General features: G+C 38.1%; 1 protein-coding gene across 10 annotated transcripts in view; it reads right to left on the reverse strand.

Moving 5' to 3' along the window:
• dnajc6 (DnaJ (Hsp40) homolog, subfamily C, member 6) overlaps positions 1-20,884 on the reverse strand; it is a 33,503-nt gene that overhangs the window by 11,029 nt on the left and 1,590 nt on the right. For 5 of the 10 annotated variants that reach the window (XM_088598576.1, XM_088598569.1, XM_088598571.1 and 2 more), the window contains exons 1-10: positions 15,528-15,909; positions 11,813-11,963; positions 8,277-8,326; positions 5,214-5,362; positions 4,663-4,785; positions 4,092-4,225; positions 3,182-3,376; positions 2,572-2,689; positions 1,702-1,781; positions 1,243-1,436 (exon numbers count right to left, since the gene is read on the reverse strand). In XM_088598576.1, coding sequence (XP_088454702.1) covers positions 1,243-1,436; positions 1,702-1,781; positions 2,572-2,689; positions 3,182-3,376; positions 4,092-4,225; positions 4,663-4,785; positions 5,214-5,362; positions 8,277-8,326; positions 11,813-11,963; positions 15,528-15,711 — 1,378 coding nt within the window. In that variant the 5' untranslated portion in view covers positions 15,712-15,909. Of the gene's footprint in view, positions 1-1,242; positions 1,437-1,701; positions 1,782-2,571; positions 2,690-3,181; positions 3,377-4,091; positions 4,226-4,662; positions 4,786-5,213; positions 5,363-8,276; positions 8,327-11,812; positions 11,964-15,527; positions 15,910-20,884 lie in introns of those variants that run through there. The other 5 variants (XM_088598574.1, XM_088598575.1, XM_088598572.1 and 2 more) reach the window with 3 other exon arrangements.

The raw sequence follows: 20,884 nt of genomic DNA on the forward strand, positions 1-20,884 counted from the left end.
ATGCTCTATTGTCACCTCTTCTATCATGTTTGAAGTTTTATACATTTTCATAAAATAGCATAACATGCTTTTTTTGCTGTGTAATCTTCTGGAAGTGCCTTCACCGCCAACCTTCTCAAGGTTAACACTGAGTAACCTGCATTGTTCAGCTGTAGTTCTTCCAATAATAAGAAATAAGTGTGTTCAGTTCAGCTGCAGTTCTGCAGAGAAATGTAGTTTGATTTGTGATTCATGTTGCAAGGTTATTTTCATTTGAAAATTCAACTTAAAGTTGCAAGGGCCAAAATATAAGGCCAAATTAAAAGGTTTCGAGTTTGTGCTATCTCTGTTCTTGGAGTCCATGAGATGTTGTTATCCTTTATACACCTTAAAAAGCAGGGCTAGCACAGTATAGGGTCATGTGCCTATGCTCTTGACTGATGCTGTTTATATTAAAATACAATTTTGAACTTTATAGCTTTTAAGTCTATCACTCAAGCATAATGCTGTCATCTTTCTCCACTCAAGTTTCCAGGTTTCTCTTGTCCCCTAAAAACAGTCATTTTTATTGAAGATGGTGGATGGCCTGACACTTGGTCTAGCCCATGTGAATGTACAGATGTACTGTACCCAGATCCTGTATTTGTTTAAATAATACAATACATTCATCATTAAGCTCATATGCTTATAAAGTAAATTCAATGGATCACAAAGGTAACACATGAATCACAGAAAATGTTAAAATAATGCCAATTCAATTTAGCAGATGTTGATGTTAGAGCTGATCCCCAGCAGACAGACGTTTACACTTTTTAAAACTTTTATTTCTTCATGGTACTTTTGTTTCCTCCCTTGTCATGCCATGAGCCTCTTGGCCTGATCATCATCGTAAAGAATTTGCTCTCTTTGTCTTAATTAAAGTACATAGTAAATACGCAGATTGATTGATCTAAGTAAGTTTAGATTAGATTGATTGATTGACTGAATAATTGATTCTCTGTATCAGCTAACTCCTTCGCAACCTAGAACCTTAACTACTGTAAATTCTGCAAAAGTAAACAACATTTCAGTTGCTCTTGTGGCTTAATGAATCTTTCCTAATGATATATTTGTCCATTCCAGGCATTTCAATGTTCTGATGTGCTGTAGCCCTTTTCAAGTGCTTGTAAAAAAATTCATTTTGCTATTACCGCAGAATGGAAAATCCTGCCAAAACCTTCAGTGGCGAGCAATGTCTGTGTGACTTCTTTCACCATTTCTTACCTACAACTGCTAAGGCATCCTGATGTTCCTGATGACAGGAAAAGAGGATGTTGGGGCTCAGGTCTTTTGTGGGGTACTGCTCCCATGGTGGAGTGAGATCCTTCTGCTTGTCGGCACTCTCCACCTCAATGTCCAGCACCACATGGAAGAGTTGTGGGTATTTCTCTGGGGAATCACAGGCGTCCAACTCAGCCCTGAACATGTGACAGAAGGGCCTTGTAATACACTGTAGTAACCATTACAGAATGAGAGCTCACCATCACCAGATGCACACTGATATACAGTTGTACTAGGAAGGCTAAGGTTAAAAACAGTGAGTAATGTATTCACAAGGTACAACAGAATTGTTAAATTAATCAATTGTTAAAACTGTTATCTTTACTCTGCAAAGTTTTGTTAAAAATGTCTTTTCAAAACCACACAAGAAAAGCGATGGTATAATAAGAAACTGAAACTTACTTTGTAAACTTTAACACTGTAGTGCCTGGAGCAATGAAGCCAGTATGGAACTGTATCTGAAATATCTGTGTATTTGTCACCTGGGGAAAAAAGCCAGCAATTTAATAATATGGTCAAAAAATTGTTCAAATGTTCATCCATTCATATTCTGTTCCTCCAATTCAGGGTTGCAGGGGAGCCGAAGTTTATCTCAGCAAGCAACGGGCACAAGGCAGGGTACACCCTGGATGGGACACTAGTCCATCACAGGGCAGACACACAGACATGCACACACTCACACCTAGGGCCAATTTTCCCAGAAGCCAATTAACATACCAGTATGTTTTTGAACTATGGGAAGGGACCAGAACATCATAAGGAAACCCATGCGAACATGGGGAGAACATTCAAACTCCACCGAGACAGCACCCCAGGTCCCCAGCACTGTGAGGTAGCTCTGCTACCTACTTGAACACTGTGAAGCCCTAAAATATTCATAATACATATAATTGAAAAAATGATCTCAGATGTGCTCATTAATAGCCCTGTATAAAGCTATACTCTTAAAATTGAAACCATATTTAACTGCAGTTAATACACCAGATTCATGAATATAGAATGCTTACTCCACTGCAGACTGTAGCTTTCTTATTATAAAGCAAACATATTTCGTATTCAAAACCTAGTGCTAAGAAACATGTCTAGAAGCAAAAAAAAACATTTTCCTTAAAAAAAATGCATGCATATTACAAATGATTGTAAAAAACCTTTTGTAAATCAGAACCAATCCACCAGAGTTTAGTTTCCACTGATATAATATTTTTTTGCCTTCCGGCTCATAAAACAAAACACATTTCTCACTGTTGCCACAATGAAACAGGCTTTGTGTACCTTTGCCTGAAGCCTTCCTCCAATTGTTGATCTCATGTGAAAGACTGAGACGACCACATCCCCCTGAGCACTGATACCCGCTGGAATCACCACCTTCCCCTCCTGGACTCGGTACTCTCTGTGGAATTGCCAGGAAAGGCCCGCGGGAAGTATAGAGCATCAAGGCAAGGCAGTTTTGTAAAATTCATAAGAAAAAAATAAAAGAATAAAAACAAAAATCAGTTGTTTTGCTTTGTTGACTCCTATGCTTGTGCTATTGTTCTGAGAATACTACCATTATGCTTGTTCACTTCGTTCTTCACCAAACACACTGACATTACCGAAACCCAAATGCAGTAAAATACTGCCCAAGCCATTTTGTCCCAGACAGACAATACCATATTCTTAATATTCTGGTGCAGTGTGGAAGTGAAACCTTTTATTCTTTTTTATACACAGCTTTAAATCCACGTTTATTTTTAGTGTCCCCACTACATTCAGGCCTGCTAATCTCACCTCTTAATGTTGGGATTTAAAATATCCCTGACTGAATTTATTCGATGCATCATGTCTGGATTAACATTTAGGCTACGCCTGTCAGGATGTCTCAACACATAGAGATTCTGCTCACCTCATCCTTTCGTAGTCTTGTGCTGTTGAGAAGATCTTAGTTTCCCCAATAAGAATGTCACAGAAAGGTCGACAGCCAGTGTGCTGTTTATTGAAGCAAGGGACAGGACTCAAAGTGACTGATTTTATAACGAGGGGCTTGGAATGTGGCAGTGTGGGCTTCTCCGACACCATGCTGCATATGTAGCCTATGTACCTGGAATGGAAAATAACAGATCACATCAAGCAGTATTTCTATATGGGCCCCTCTGTGGCTCAACCTGTAAAGTTGTTTGCTCAGAGTGCAGACGGAGCTCTCCAGTCCAGGTACCTTGCAGTTTAAGGCTTGGGTCATGCTGTATATGGTTGGGATTACTTATCTAGGGCCTCTCAAGAGTTTCGCACAACAGTGACTCATGCAATTCGATGGAAGCCTGCAGTCTTTAAAGTCAGTGTGAGACCTGCATTATCCAAAACTAACTCCCCTATCACGTGCTAAATAACAGATGAGTGTGTTAGAGAAGCTTGCCCACTTGTCTCTTTCTCTAATGAGAGGATAGTGCTGTTGTTAATGAGACACTTTCAACTGTTGTGAAAACAATTTCTAAGTCCATTTCAAGCTGACAGTCGGGATTCTGTCATTATTCATTCAGCTTGTTTTCTAAAGTTCCAAAGTTTAAATCCGACAAGGGCCAGGATGAAATTAAAACCCACCAGGCCTGTGTAGTCAGTCAAAAGAAGCAGAAAAGCATCAGCCATTAAACTTACCTATCTGATGTGCATTAACAAATGTGCATAACCTAAATGATCATTTTATGATACTTAACATGTTATATATGGACAATGCAATTTTTATCTTTACTGCAAAGCATGAATAGAAAAACAATAAATTTAGGTTTTTTTGTTCCTAAGGAACCAGGCCAGTGCCTCACCTTTTGTGTGATGGCCATAAGCCTGAGCCAGGCCTCTTGGAGTTGAGTAACTGAATGGCAGGAACTGGATGGTTGAAGAGATGACAGAAGCAGAACATTGCACAGACCAGAACACCTGAGGCTGCTCGACCATCCTTAGACAATAGTGTGGAAAAACAGTTGATCAAGCATATAGTACATGTAAATCTTTGCAGACAACTAAAACATTACTCAGAATGGTTATGAATGAGTCTCCAATGCAGAGCAAATCAAAGTTGGTGATGAAGGTATGCAAAATTACAGCAGTCATTTTTCTAAAATGTATTTTAATATCATACAATGTTTCATATTTGGTAAATGCAGTGTAAAAAAAACAGCTAAACTGCTAATGCCAATTATTATTTATTGTTATTTTATAAAGGCCTTTATAAGGCCTAAAATCTGTAACTGCATACATTTGTCCAGGTGCATGTTATTACACAAAATGCACATTGTGAAGCAACGGTGCAATCCACAATGCATGCATACCCAAAAGATATGGCAGGCAGCAAACAAAGTGAAGAAGGCAAGGTGCCTTAGTTTCTCTTCTTACCATGCAATGAATGACACAGACGTTCTTGGGGTTTTGCTTGAGCCAGTTGTGCATGTTTTTACACACAGCGAACAGGTTGTGTAGACTGGGGGCTTGCCGTGCTGGCCAGTTGCAGTCGGACACCTGGCAAATGTCAAACATGTACGTCCATTGAGATCACCGATATATCTGTAGATCCAAAACATCTACTGTAGGTTTGGTTTGAACAACTTGGCTCCTCTCCCTGACCCTATATGCTAATACTTACACGTGTTAAACAGCTGTCACATATATCTTTCATAAAGAGGCCCAAACTAATCATTATGTTAATTTGGAAAAACTACATAGGATGTAGAAGTTTGAGTAGGGACCTGGGTCAGCATGCGGAGGCTGCAAAGGAACGGGTAAACATTTATTCCATCCTGAAATGAGGCCTCACAGTTGAAATGTTGTCTCTTTTCTTTTCCTTTCAGCATGGAATAAACCTTTACCTGTTCATTTGCCTATATGTCTGTATAGGTATACAGTCTTACAACACTTACTGTATATTAATTTTTAAAGGCCTTACGCACCCTGTTATGAAACTTGGCAATGCGGTAGACCTTCTGAGACAGGTTGAAGACTGTGTAGTGATCCATGTGCCTGGAGTCTAAGAATGACCGGACATCTTCAATGTGATTCCTGTATCCAATCTCCACAGTTTCAGCCGGGTAAGACATCACTACACAAGCAAGGGACACATTCACATTTACTATATGTACAAACACACACCTTTCATGCTGCTGGATTCAGTCTCATTTTAGACCAAACACAACAAACTTACACTTACAGAAAATCAGTTACAATACAGTATGTTGTTTTGTGAGTAAAAGCCAACTATAATCCTTTTAATTTTGTATACATAGAAAACAGACACATGCAGTTACTACTAAAAGGGAGTATAGAGAGAGATTTCTCCTCAAGATTCTCCATAACATAAAACCCCGTTTTAGATATGTCACCTCTCTTGGGAACTGCCTTTTTCCCCATTTACTACAGTCAAGGTGCAGCAAGCACATTAATGGATCAACACAGTATAGGAACACTATAAACTCAGCATCTGATGTAATCATCACTACAATAATAGTAAAGTTCAAGGATTTCATCACTGCATTGAGTCACTAAATAACACACAGTAAGAGCTGAAAAATGGTCAGCATTTGAAAAGAACACTCTGCAGAAATTAGTTCTCATTTAAAAGACCTGAATGGGAAAACATCTTGCATGTTGCCACTTGTGATTATATCACCCTTGATGCAAGAAACTGTCTTTTATTGACAGGCCTGATCTTGGATAATGAGTACTCATACTGTTGACTTAGCTTTGAACTGAAGCCTAATGGACTGTGTCAGAGTTACAATAATATTGTCTGCGAATGAGAAGCACCATCTTTAACCATAATATCTCCTCAGATGCCACCAGCATTGTAGCAGAGCCTCACAATGAATTAAGATGCATCAGTACAGGTTTGAATGCAATAACAAAAATGCTGTTTCCTTGAGGTAACATCTCTTATCTTGATTTGATGTAGTGGCTATTTGAATACTGATAAAAAAACCTAGACTGCTTTGCAATACTAAAATAGGATTTAGATACTAAGACCTCTTAGGACAACCTGGTTACTGTAGTAAGTGGTCGTGGACCAGTAGGTGGCAGTCTTCCATCAGGACCAGAATTTACCAGCCAATACTCTAGTATGATATGCAGGACAACTGTGCCATAGGCAGTGCTGTCTTTCGCATGAGATCATTAATCAAGGTCAAGATGACTCAGCCATTAAGCACCTCATAGCACTGTCCAGAAGAATTGGGGTATCAGCCCCAGCATCCAGATTAAATTCCGTTGTAGACTTCCACACTTTCCACTTATGCCTGCCACTAGACTGGCATCGCATTTGATTCTCTCCCTTCCTTTTGCAGGTGGTGAGCTCACAAGACAGCCCCACATTGCCTTTTCGGGCTGAGCCCGGCCACCAGGTGCTCGCCGGCAAACGCCACCCCCCTGGCCTGGCTCCAGGGGCAGGTCCCGGTAACCCTGTCCCGGGCAGGGTGCATTCGATCTGAGTTTGTCCTGTCATGTCCTGTCATGAGGGTCTTTTTTAGACCGTTCTTTTGTCTGACCTCTCAACTCAGACTTGAACGCCAAAGGAAATCCTACCAGGAGCATAAGACTCCAGATGACGCATCCCTGGGGTACTGTACACAAGCCCCACCACCACGACAAGGTGGCGATCCATGGGGGAGAGCTAGAATCTGTTGGTGGGGACAGGGCTGGCTGCAACCACAACCCTCACCAGGAAAAGCGGAGTGAAAATGGATAGATGGATGGACTTCAACAATCAAATAGGGGTATCAGCCTCCTATTCCTCTGGCTAAATTCCTCTCTTCCAAACAAGCCTACCTAAGATTTGTACCACCAATCCATTTGGTGAACCAATTTCTCACTTCTCCATATGAACTGCTGCATAGTGGGGCTGCAGACAGATAGAGACTGCCGAGCATCACCAAGATGGGCTCTGCTCTTCAGAGGGGTGGATGAAGTGTAGGGTTCTCCTGCACATGTAAACCCCGTGGTCCTCTTTGGGATGAAAAGCATTATATACAGTGGTGTGAAAAAGTGTTTGCCCCCTTCCTGATTTCTTATTTTTTTGCATGTTTGTCACACTGAAATGTTTCAGATCATCAAACGAATTGAAATATTAGACAAAGATAACACAAGTAAACACAAAATGCAGTTTTTAAATGAAGGTTTTTATTATTAAGGGAAAAAAAATCCAAATTTTGTGACAAACATGCAACAAAATAAGAAATCAGGAAGGGGGCAAACACTTTTTCACACCACTGTAAATGTAATTACTTGATTAAATACAGAACAAAAAGCATGTTTGGACTTTATGACTAATTACAGTACATGTTCAATGCATGCTTATAATTCTACATTAAGTTCTTCAAAAAAGACTAGCGGACTTCTGGATAGGTTCAGTGCAGTGGTAGAAAAAATAAAATATTAAAAAAATAAATAAATAAGGTCCAAATAAATTTGGTTTTAGATACTTTTGTATATTATTATCTTAATTATTACTGTATATTAAGGGAGCCTTTTACTGGATTCAAAATCAATACCTCCTGTTCATCTGAATAACTAATCTCTTCACTGGGTAAGCTTGAGTTATGTCTACTGCCTTTGAATGAACACTGCAAGGGTCGAATGGAGCTGAACATTATGCTTGTAACACTAACTTGTGAGTTTGGTCAGAGGTTAGAGTTTGGTCTCGAACTCAAAGACAGATGCATTCAAAGATGTCCTACTCATCCACTGTTTTTTAGTAATACTGCACATAGTGAGAGTAAATTAAGGAAACGCTGAATGTAACAATTCTTCATTTCATTTTGTTCTTTCACCTGTAGTATACATGAGTTTTACAACCACCATCAGCTGCAACAGAAGCATGAGGATATATGTTTTGAACCAGCCATGGTTATACACATTATAAGTCATGACGCACTCAATGTGCCTGTCACATTGCTTTAGTATAGTGTACGAGCAGGTATTCCAAAAAACTCAAAAATAGTAAAAATAAAAAATACATTACTTACCTATAATGCGTGAAGTAATGTAGGAAATGTCAAGCTCCCCTTTTGTATAACTGAAATTCAGACAAGCAGATATTTTTCATATTAGCAAAAAGAAGTACACACATTTTTTCACACTGCCGTTCTTTGTTATCTGCAGTAGAATATATAGCAGAATAAGCCACAATGGTGACAGAAATGAGATGAACGTCTCGCTTTGGACTGAGAAGTCATTTGCACTTTGTTCTGGAACAGACAATCCATTCCAATAAGCTGTTAAGATTTGTCAAGAGTGTGTCACCGGCAAACCACATAAGGAGATAATTGAAAGGAACTGTACTATTCGAACGTCTGTTCACTGGAATAAAATACGAATATATGATATTATCAGGCTTAGACACTTTGAGTAAAAGAACAGTCACATTTCATTTAGTCAAAATGAAACTTTCTTAAATTATTTGTTGTACATAATGTAATAATGTTGCTTTATTAGCCCTATACAATTTCTTGCATTAGGAATTCATCTTTTCACATACCCCAGCTTGCTCTCCATGAGACATAGACACACAGACAGGGAGAGAAGCTTGGGGTCAGAGCACAGGGTCAGCCATTGTACAACACCCCTGGAGCAGTTAGGGTTAAGGGCCTTGCTCAACAGAGAAGGATTCCTCTGCCGACTGCAGGATTTGAACCGTCAACCTTCCAGTCACAGGCACCGATCCTTAGCCACAGAGCCACACTATGATGTATTACATTTGATTGTATAAAGAAAATCTATCACATAAATTCATGTCACAATCCACTTGATCTCGAAATCAGTTAGATCAAATCAACACAAGATTTTAAGGCACTTGTCATTGTACAGTATAGCCGATTGTGAGTTATTGGATGCAACATAGTCAATGTCATATCTACTGTACATACAGTATGTACTTTGCTCTGTATACAGTATGTTAACAGCTTCCTCCTATGATTTATCTGTATGTTCAGCTCAGTGTTATGCAGCATTCCAAAGGGAACTATCCTGCTGAAGTATCCAAAACCTTACATATTAAAATGGAAACACAAAATGCAAACAGGGATGCATCTTACAAGAAGGCAAGTTTACATGAGTGTGAACACCAGTGACTTATCCATGTCGTGTACACAGAAAACATGCAGGATCCATAAAGTAAATCATAATTGCAAGCTCAATTTTCAGACTATTGCATTGACTAAAGCTACTGTATTGAATAAAAGCATAGAAATACTGTATACAAGACCCCAGCACACAGTTAGCAACAAAAACCCAGCCAACTAAACACTTGCATTTCATGAAAGTGAAAACTTTAGAAGCTCTCTGGGGGTGGGAGGAGGTAGTAACGGGAAAAATTAAAGAGCCTTTCTTCAAAGTTCAGGATAGTTTTGAGCTTTAGCCACAACACTAAATGTCCTCTGTCTGCCGTCTTATTTTACTCTGTGAACCTTCTGCTGTTCCAACGGGTGGATTTATTAAGCATTCTTAAATCCTTGCTTTCAAAGTGGAAAAACAAAGCAAAAATGTGATAAATCACTGCACTGAAGCAAACCAAGTACGTCTGGTCCTTGGCACACACCAACAACCAAAAAACTCTCTATTACTGCATAAAAATCAAACAACTTTAGAAACAACCTTTCTCTTGACTTTTTATGCATGCATAAATATTACAATATTTTTTCATATTTAGATTTATTATGCATTAGACTGTGGAGTAGCACTGTTAACTAATTGGCAAATCAGCAAAATTGAATATTTGAGGAGGGTAACATGACCACAAAAAACAGGCATCTGAGGATCAACTGTTATCTACAGCTGTAGAGTTATACAATGGATGTCATACGAGGCTTCAACAATTAAAGACATGTCTCATGGAAATATAAAATGGCGATAAACCCTGTGTTATAAGATATTCTATAGACAAAGATTTTTTTTCCTCTGACTCTGAGACAACATATTATTTAAACAATATTATGTAATCATGATATAAATAAGCTACTTTTCAACAAGGGAGGAAGGAAAGACATAATCTATTAGAAAGCTCAATAATGTTAATAATACATGAACAAGTGTCTATCTGCACATGAACTCCTTGCACTTTCCACAGCCAAATTCCTGCACTGCCAGAGGAATCCTTAGAATGGTGGCCGAGACAAGGCAGATAGCTCTAAAATGATGTCCTCAGAAGGACTGCCCCTGTCAAGCAACACAGATCCCCTTTGTGAGGCACTTAAGGTCAGCAGCTTCTCAGAGAGAGGTACTGCCAGACACTGGCAGTAGCAACAACAATAGTGAACCATGGCGGATCCACTATCACTCCAATCTCCACTGATCCTTTTTCATCTTTCCTTTAGCCTTGCTTGCTTGCTTGCTTTCTTTCTTTCTTTTAAGCTTTCTTCCTCCACCTAGCTTGCAGGTTGGAAAAAAAAGATAATCAAGTGAAAACTGCCACCTCAAAATTCTGATCTCGTTGGCCATTTCATGACGAAATGTGCTTTGCACTGAGGAGTCCTTCCTCGCCTGTGTTTCAAGTGGCTAGTACATATGACACATTAATGACAGAAAATCAGCTGCTTCCTTCACTATTTGTAGGGTTCTCAATTTTTGGTCATTTTAAATCACGTCATATCCCTTGAAATGCTCTGTATTCTATTACGTAAATACTCAACAGTGCAGAACCCACAGGGAAACATTCTAACACACTTCTAACTCAACTCAATGGTTATTGATTCCCCTTACAATTTACTTCTTATTTACTTGCTTCTACACTTCAGATATGCAAATGTAGACAAATACATATTATGTTTATAGACTTTTTTCATTGCTCTTATGAACAAACATGCTGGTGGCTGAAATAAACAAAATCTATCTTTCAGACTAGAGCTGCTATTCTTTTCACAGTAATATCCAAATCTACGAGCCCATTTCAATTCTTTTTCAAACAGCAAAAGAAAATGTCAGCAGGTTTTCAGGCTGGTAATGTGTGTACTGTTGCTTTGCCCACTGTGAAAATACTAAAAAAAGTTTAAATCAGTATAATTTAAGATGTATTTTATTCAATTTTGCACATGCCTTCCATATGGATTTAAAATTTTCAAGCATAATTTACATTTTCAATAATCAAGCATGGTAAATGCGTTTTACCATCACTTAAAGTATTCCTTGTTTTTTAAACTGACTGATCAATTTGAGTAGGGAACCATCACCAGGAATTAATATGCAAATATAGCCTTAGCAAAAAGAATTTACTCCAATTCAAATAAGAATATTACTGAATTGAAATTGGCACCCACCATATATATTTTCAGTTGTTGTTTTTTTTTTACTTTGACAAATTAAAAGGCTCAAACCACATTCTAAAAACCTGTCATTTTTCTCATTTGTACCCAATTTCTTATTGGATCATTGTGTAAAATAATCAAGCCACTTTCACTGCCAACCACAAGATAATGGAAGTGGCTTGTGCAGTTAATACACCAAGAGATTCAACAGATGAAAGAAATTCAAGAAGAGACAAGCGGTACATAAAAGCCTTGTGACTTACTTTGCTACAGAATGCATCACCTTGGAAGAGGTGTCCTTCAGGGTGTCTTTGAGGTTGTCCTTGAGGTTGCTGAACAGCCTTCCTGCCCCTCCCTTCACCATATCCAGCAGCCCACCTCCATAGCTGGCCTCCATATCTGGAGATGAAGCACCTTTAAGTGACCAGATTTGACGTCTTACAAACACACACAGCACGCACTCTGACAAAGATAAACAAGTAATATTGGGACGCTTCTGCCTGCTTTAAGGTATTAATGTACAAGAAGACGTTTAAGAAGCATTGTTCATCTAATGAATTATGAATCTTATGAGATGAAATCAGGACCGTGACTCAGTCTGCCTGTAGGATTCCTGCGCGGCATGGCAGAACATGTGAGCTGTAGTCTGGATATCTCTTGATAAGATACGTCATCGTCTTCACACTTACACCAGCATGTTTTTTTTCTCCTACTGCTAAATTTTCAGAAAATGGAAAGCGTTTGGAAAAGGTCAAATTTTAACAAGTGGTGTGGCTTGTGTGTGGAATAAAAAAGATCTGGCTGGCCCCAATATAAAATGTAAATAGACTGCCTATCACATCTTGATATACTTTATTTTAAAAAGCAGGCACCGAAGGGTTACTTAAGCATTTTAGTTATGTTTCAGCAAGGGTCCAAATCTGAAATTTCAAACAAAAAGCAATCTAGGGTAAAAAAATAAATGATCATGTCAGATGCCCTTACATTTTGTAAGTCCTCCATCTCCTCACTCTACAAGTTACACAGGGTAACTTAAAGAAGACTGCACTAGGGGATCCTTTAATGTCTCTGATAATATTTCTTGTAAATATACTCTGTTTACATCTACAGTACCTCTTTTCACCTTTAAGCTGTTGAAATAACCACCATATACAACAAGAGACTACTATTGGTTTTTATTCTACATTTTCAAGCTTACAAAATGGAATTCAAATGACCCAATGGAAGAGGGCCCGATTATCTTTTTGATTATGCTTATTGATAAATGTCATTGTAGTTTAGAAGTGATGTCTTTTGAAACTATGTACTAAACCTGCAGGTAGCCTTGTAATAACCACTTTAAAAGCATGCCCAAGCGTTACTTGAAATTAGTCTGTGTAGTTCTCAGTGGTGATATGGTGATTGCCTCAACAGATTAAAGGTGGGTTTCTGCATTGTGAAATGCTGTTGTATAGGAAACCTTTATTTGAGATAATCTCTTGGCACTGTCTTATCTGCAGAACAGTAGACTCTCATGTTGTTTACATGTGAAAGGAGTTCAAGTGTTATTGAAACAAACATTTGTATGCGACTGAAGAGACATTTCTATATGAAGATTACGCATAGACATGTGAACAGTAACTTCACAGGATGTATGTGTGGAGTGTGGAAATAACCAGTTCTACCAAAGACCTAAAACTCAGAACAAAGAGAGTTATAAGTGTACGTGAAATAGTAACTCAGAAAATCCAATTCATCAGCTTTTAATGTGATACCCCTAAACCTACCATATACTGTAGGCCATTATAGAGAACATTTCTCCTTTGTTCTTATGCTGATGTATTCCACATTTAAATGAGCATACCATAGTTCACTATCTCTTGGATTTCCTTTCCAAATTTGGAAAAGCCGGGCTTTTGTTCCGCAGCAATTTCCTTTGAACAATTATCTGCAAACCTCAAACAGCTGAGTAATTATAATTCACAGGGTTATTTTACAAATCCTTACTAGGGTTCTATACTCTTATCATTGCCATAGTGACACATGCAGTGCTCCTAAAAATTACATGAAGGCACACACTGCATTTAATTTATGGATACAGCTTCAGGAAACAAAATAGCCCATAAGACTTCCCTCATTAAGTTATTAAGTTTCCAAAAAAGATGCTAGGGACAAAGGTTACTACACTAAAAATGCTATGAGTGTTAGCAGAGTGGATCAGCTTCAGGCTCTTAACTGATAGGATTTTGGTTAAGGCCCCTGCTGCGAATTCTGCTGCTACCCCATTTGCTCCAGTCCAGCCAGCTATATGAATGGGGAGTAGCTTTGCTAGATAGGCTCTGTGAGATCAGTGTCCCATCCAGGGGGTGTCTTTCTAGTAACTCATTGCTCCTGAAACCAGCATGAGTTCTGACCTTTCTGGTCTGGTCTTCACTTTTTAATATTAATAATATTTAATTTCCTAAATATCTTGTGTACTATAGTTTTCAAAATTGTCAGCGTGGTTAACAATATTCCTCCTTTCAAAGAAACCCAATATATTTTCAGACTTAAAAAATAGCACATTTTAGTGTACAAATTGCAGCTGTTGCTTCTGCATTTTATACCTAAATTGGTAACCAAAATAATGGGAATATTATGCAGAACATCTTTTCAAAGTAAACATAACACCACACGTATCATACCAGACATGCATTAAAATGGTATTATAAATATACAGATACTGACCAATTAAAAAGAGCAATAATCTAAATGAATTTCCAGAAGCTAAAAATATGAAATCGTTCATGCAGCTACTGTATAACTGTTTTTGAACACCTGTATGCTGAGATTCATCAACAACAAAGGTTAAGCGGTACAACACAAACAAAACAGTGATGCAAAACGTGCTGAACTGGACAAAGAGCCTGTGTCACAAATGCTTTCCTGCTGATAGTCTGCACCTACACACGTTCTGTCTGTGCAAAAACTATTTGACTTTAAATGTTAATTGTTTAACTGCTGAAAGCCCCAAAGCTGTGTTCTACCCCTGAAAGGATAATGACTCTAAACAGTAAGATGATGTGGCCCATAAAGGAGAGGCCTACTGTACTGTATGTAATGAGCTTAACTGATACTATGCTATCACTGAAAGCTCGGTGATTGCATTATGATTTCACAGGGGCTGAGTCCCAGAGGCCTCCTCATTTTTCAGTGCACTGCAGCGAACCTCCCACTGAACAACTGTCTATTCGTGGCAGTCGGTTTTCGGTGATTTTTGTCTGAAACAGGGATGGGATCTTCCACCTGCCCCAGCGATCAAAATGCAATCGAAGTGAAACACCAACAGCTGACGTAAACCAGACCTGACGTATTTTTGCGGTTTAGCGAGCGTGCAAGGCAGACTGTGGACATTCGTCAAAAAATACTGACTTTATATTATATATTCACGCTGCACCGATCATCTGCAGTATTCTAACACGGCATTCATAAAAGGATGAAAAAACTTCTGCGATGCAGACATTTTATACAGCCACAACAATACAAAAAATAGTTTCAATACGGTTTTATTACTCATGTACATTTCACTTACGATCTCAATCGGGTGTAAAAGACAGTAGCTTCTAATCTAGAAGTATACAGATACAAAGTGGTCCCTCACCAACATTACTTCATTGCTATTTTACACTATGCTCCAACTTCAGCAGCGTAGCATATTTCAGCATGACAAATTGGACGCTGTGATCTCAATAAAATTTGCATAGCAGGGTTTATAATGGGGAGATAACGACGCAAAACACCTGATCACTTAAAGAAGGAAAGCGAAATACAACCTCGGGGAAATCGGTGCAAATACTAAATAACAAGTATCAAGTTATTATAAAAATATTAATCGGTTCCAAATGTACCACAAAAACGCAGCAACACCCGTGCACATTTCAGCATTCAAGGCAGTGGTGTAGCGTTACGCCCAGACACAAACGAGAAGCATACAGTACGTCTTGTTGTCGGAGTCTTTACCTGAGCTGTCCATGGTGCTGTAGTCCTCCTGTCTGCCTGCAAGATTCACTTTGACTGATGAGCTCCCACCGTGTGTGCTGCCGGTTGTCTCCCCGTTACTGAAGTCTGCGCTGCTGTCGACCAACTGCAAAGATTCATACCCATCGTAACTAGTCTTTTTCTTGTAGCCACCTAGCAGGCTCATGAGCACAACACCAAATTATGCAAATTACATGTAAAAGAAATAAAGACGATGCACATATCCCTGGCCAGAACACTGTATTTTTTTTCTTAAGCCTGGTTGCTCAGTCTCCTCTTTCCTTCTGCCAGTGAAAAACCCTGTCACCAGGACTGCATTTACTTACTACACAGCACATTCGAGCCTCTTGCTCTCCCTGCTGAGTTAATGGGTCCTTTCGGGGCTTTCCTTTCCTGGCTCTAGGCCAATCCTGAAAATGCATGTAAGCAAGAGGTGTCCAAGGATTGCCTGTTCTAAGATTTACAGTTATTGAATAACTTGCTTATTTATGTTACTATTAAAATATTTACTCTTTAATTCGTTTATGTCCAGGCCTTTGACTTCTTAGTCACCTTAGTGCTCTTAAGCTATAGTTTTGTACTTCCATCCACTGTATATCCTGCCTTACTTCCAAAATCAAGTTCCAAACCTTCAAGTCTTGAATTCTTGAATGCACTCTTCAATTGCAATATTGTAATCTTGCAGAGCCAAACGCACAGAATTACATGATTGGCCAATGACATTGTAATGATGATCATTTTATGTAGCAATAACCACTTTAACAATAGCAGTTACTAACATTAACCATTTCTGAATAACTCAAAATCAATTCATGTTTTTTAATCTGCATACATAAAAATGTTTGAGAATTTTCACCGACGTCCTTCAAAACAGCTATGTTTAATAAAGGTGAATGTTTTCCTATTCAACATCTTGTTGATGTTATCCCTAACCCTATTCAACTAAGGTTGCTGCTGGAGGTGTTAGTGGGGCCAGCAGGGGGCGCTCACCCTGCGGCTCATGTGGGTCCTAATGTCCCAGTGTAGTGACGGGGACACTATACTGTAAACAGGCGCCGTCCTTCGGATGAGACGTAAAACCGAGGTCCTGACTCTCTGTGGTCATTAAAAATCCCAGGGTGTTTCTCGAAAAGAGTAGGGGTGTACCCCGGCGTCCTGGCCAAATTTCCCATCGCTCTATATCAATCATGGCCTCCTAACAATCCCCCTCTATAAATTGGCTCCATTACTCTGCTCTCCTCCCCACTGATCGCTGATGTGTGGTGAGCGTTCTGGCGCACTATGGCTGCCGTCACATCATCCAGGTGGATGCTGCACATTAGTTGTGGTGGAGGGGAGTCCCCATTACCTGTAAAGCGCTTTGAGTGGAGTGTCCAGAAAAGCGCTATATAAGTGTAATTAATTATTATTATTATTAGTATTACCCACATCTTACCTCAGAGTGAGTAAGAAGAACACAAAGGGGTAGAGTGGTGGCTCTGTGGCTAAGGATCTGCACTTATAATAATAATAATTGCTTACACTTATATAGCGCTTTTCTGGATACTCCACTCAAAGCGCTTTACGGGTAATGGGGACTCCCCTCCACCACTTCCAATGGCAGTTACACTTGTTGCTGGAAGGTTGCAGGTTCAAATCCTGCAGTTGGCAGAGAAATCTTACTCTGCTGGGAGTAGCACGGCCCTTAACCCCAACTGCTCCAGGAGTGCCATATAAATAGCTGACCCTGTGGTCTGACCCCAAGCTGCTCTCTTCCTACCTGTGTGTCTCCTGGAGAGCAAGCTGGGGTATGCAAATAGTAATGCAAGAAATTGGATATGGCAAATAAAGTGATCTTATCTATAAAATGATAAAATCTGTTTTTTAACACTTTAGCTTTGTAACTGCCAATATAAAATTGTCTTATGCTGCCTGATGTTTCACAATCTATAAATATATATTTATTTTGTTAATCATTCCAATAGGTCTAAAAAAGATCAATCAAATGTGATATAATTAAAAAGATCTGAATTATATTTCACATTTACCCATTTTTAGATTGGTAAATTCTGTCTCACAAGCAAAATATTTTGGTCTTATACAGTGCATAATAAATAAAAACAGTAACCTAAATCCTGCTTTTGAAAAAGACATATCTGCATATCAATGCAAGGCGAAGCTAGTTTCTTAGCTTTCTGCAGCTAGTTGCCTAAGGGCAGTGTTTGAATTACTGCTTGTTTTTCTAACTATGAGCTTGATCTGTGATGTTCAGTCCACGTGGTTACTTTTTGAAGCAGTCCTATTAGTTTCGGCATCTTTACCTGCGGGTGTTCCATTTTTACAAATTGACGGACTGTTTGTAAGTGACTTCAAATTGTTTTATGCGCAAATACTAAAGATACGGTCAGATACAGCCCCAGTCATCTGCCAATTTAAGTTTTCTAAAAATCTCAAACACCTTTCACAAATAGTACACTTCTTCCATCCATCCATTTTCTAACCGCTTCTGCAAATACAGGCTAAATAATATATAGCTGAAGATATACATCTGAAGTACATTAATCAGCACTGTGCTACTGCATACTGTATAGTGTCTCATCAGTACATCACTACACCCAGTTTGGTTTGCTGCTAATTAGGGAAAAGGGTCCTTCATAAAGAAGATTTATGTCTTAATTCAGCTTCTTGGCTTTCAATACTATGTTTCCTTTGTAGATTGAATTTCCCGGCAACTACATTTGCATCTTAGTTTCTCACAGGCTGAAAATGATTGAGAAACAATTTTCTATAACTCAGTCAATTCATCAAAAGCCATATTCCATTTAAGATGTAGAAAGAGAATGCAGGTTTAAAAATCAACATACTGTAAAGAGCATGAAGGAACACTTCGAGAAACGTCTGTCCAAGGACATTTGAAAAAGGAAATGAAAGGATTGGAAACACATATTGAAAAAAATACTAGAACATTTATCCTTTTGTTATGAATCTATATTTGCTCAAAACTGTGCAAAAAAACATATATATCCCCCAACAAATAGCTTTCTCCTCTTCTTTCTACGCTTATTCTCAACACCAGCTAGTTAAAAGATAAACTTTATGGGAAGCAAGGTCCATTTCAAGTAGTCATTTATCTACCCATTAACTCACCTCAGAGGACTTATGGAATCATTTTTAGATTAAAATAATTTTCAGTCTGACATACAAAGAAAAGAATGAGAATCAATCAATTTAGCTGTTAGCGTCTTGTTAGAAATATATCCCACTGCATCTAATGTATTTTCTGTTGATTTCTATATTATTAGTGACACATTATTTTTCATATTCAAATATTTAAAGCAAGGCAATAGTAGACATGAATCAAGATTTACGCACTAACAAAGAGTAAAAAACATGAACTTGCTGCAGTAACAAAAATGCTGTATTTGGCAGATATGACATTTGAGACAATTTTGTTAATAAAGGCCTGCCCTGCAACTGCTTAATGTTTCACAGTTTTTATAGAGACAAGGTAAACACTTTCTGTGCTGTTTTCTAATGTACTAAAAAACTACCAGTTAATGTGTAAAACAGATATAATAAAAGGTGATTTTCTGACATATAAAAGTGAAATTGAGATTATATTGACATTGTACAGTACAATGTCATTACCTCAACTGTACCTCAACACTCATTAAGAACAGCAAATGAAGGTCATGTTTTTATAGATATCGTGTGCTTTTTAAAAAAATAAAAAGAACATTATGTATATGTAAAATACACTGAGATTGAATATTAAAATATCAGATTTTTTTCATTCAGAAATAAATCTTACTATTTTAAAACAAGAAATCCTATATCCTTACCTCATCATTAAAAATGTAAGTCTCACATGACATACTATGGAATGCAGTTGTACTTTTATATAACTGACTCCAAAGTGACATATGATTACTTTCTCTGCAATTGTGCCATTGTGTGACTCTTATGGCCTATATATAAAACTAACGTTAAATCATACAGTACTGACAAATTGAAACATCTAATCTCTCTAACAAGAATTGTCAAATGCTGCATATTTTGGAAGATGTTGGAAGGAATTCTTTTTTAGCCTCTAGGGAGGTGTGTCTGATCAAATGTGCCCTAACTGTGCCCCAGCTGAGTTTGAAATGCAAATATCATACAGTACACAAGCATTCAAACCAGTTTCATGTTACTGTTCTCATTGCAAGCAGTTCTGCATGAGTCAGGCCTTTGGCATCCAACAGGAACAATGACAAAGAGAATGACAACTATCCTCAACCAAGACACTACAGCATTCAGGGAAATACAGTTTATTACATATTCAAAAACTAGACAAAACCAACCAGTATGTATTAAACAACTCAGGCTATTTTATCCCACCCTTCCAGATAAAAAAGAGCATAAATGAGACACTAAGAATATAACCTAATAGTTCAAGTATGGAAGACACTCTTTGTGGTTGTTAATGGTACAACACAATAACAATAACAGCTCTGCTCTTCATTTAGCATGTTAGTAAAAGATGCATTAAAAAATCTGGTATGAAATTTGATGAAATCATACTTGATCCATCTTTCACAGCATAGGTGGACAGAAGCTACCACTTACTGCTGCTATACAATTCAGCATTAATTTCATAAGACCATTCTCAGCATAGCTACAGATAGATTCAGAGTTGATCAAACTGGTTAAGAACATAAGAATGGTTACAAATCAGAGGAGACTGTATGACCCATCTACTTGTAGCTAAAACAGGGTATCAACTTCAACAACATGGCTGGATGGCTAGTACCACATTCCCACAATGTTTTTGGTATAGAAGTGTCTCCTGCCCTTAATTTTAAATGTACTTCCATGTACAGTAGTTTCCACTTGTGTCCTCTAGTTCACTTTAAATGACTTATTCTAAAGAAGTTCACTGGGTTGTAAATGCATCAAATGCATCAAATGTTAAAGTTTTATCTGTTGATATCCCTTTAATTATTTCAATAAGATGATCTTTGATTATTCACGGTGTGCGGACGGTTTAAAAAGAAACATGCTAAATCCTGATCTTCAGTTATGCAGATGACATCGCACTCCATGAGATGTTGTAGTTTTTCAGACACTGGCTAGTTTGTAACTGAGTTAAAACATGTATAATTACTGCTTTAAAATGGTCTTACTCTTATCATGGTAGTATTCGTTTTAACATACAAATGTAAATAAATCATTATTTTTTGGTTTTGGTTTGTCAGTTCTGGTGCAGTGGTCCAAGTAATGATTCTTTGAAAAACATGTTCATTGGCTGTTTATAGTTTCAGATACACAGATGTAGTGAAATACAATAAAATAGTATAAAGTAGAAATAGTGATGTTCA

The sequence above is a fragment of the Lepisosteus platostomus genome, chromosome 11 (genome assembly GCF_059453375.1).
Source record: "Lepisosteus platostomus isolate fLepPlt1 chromosome 11, fLepPlt1.hap1, whole genome shotgun sequence".
Lineage (NCBI taxonomy): Eukaryota > Metazoa > Chordata > Actinopteri > Semionotiformes > Lepisosteidae > Lepisosteus > Lepisosteus platostomus.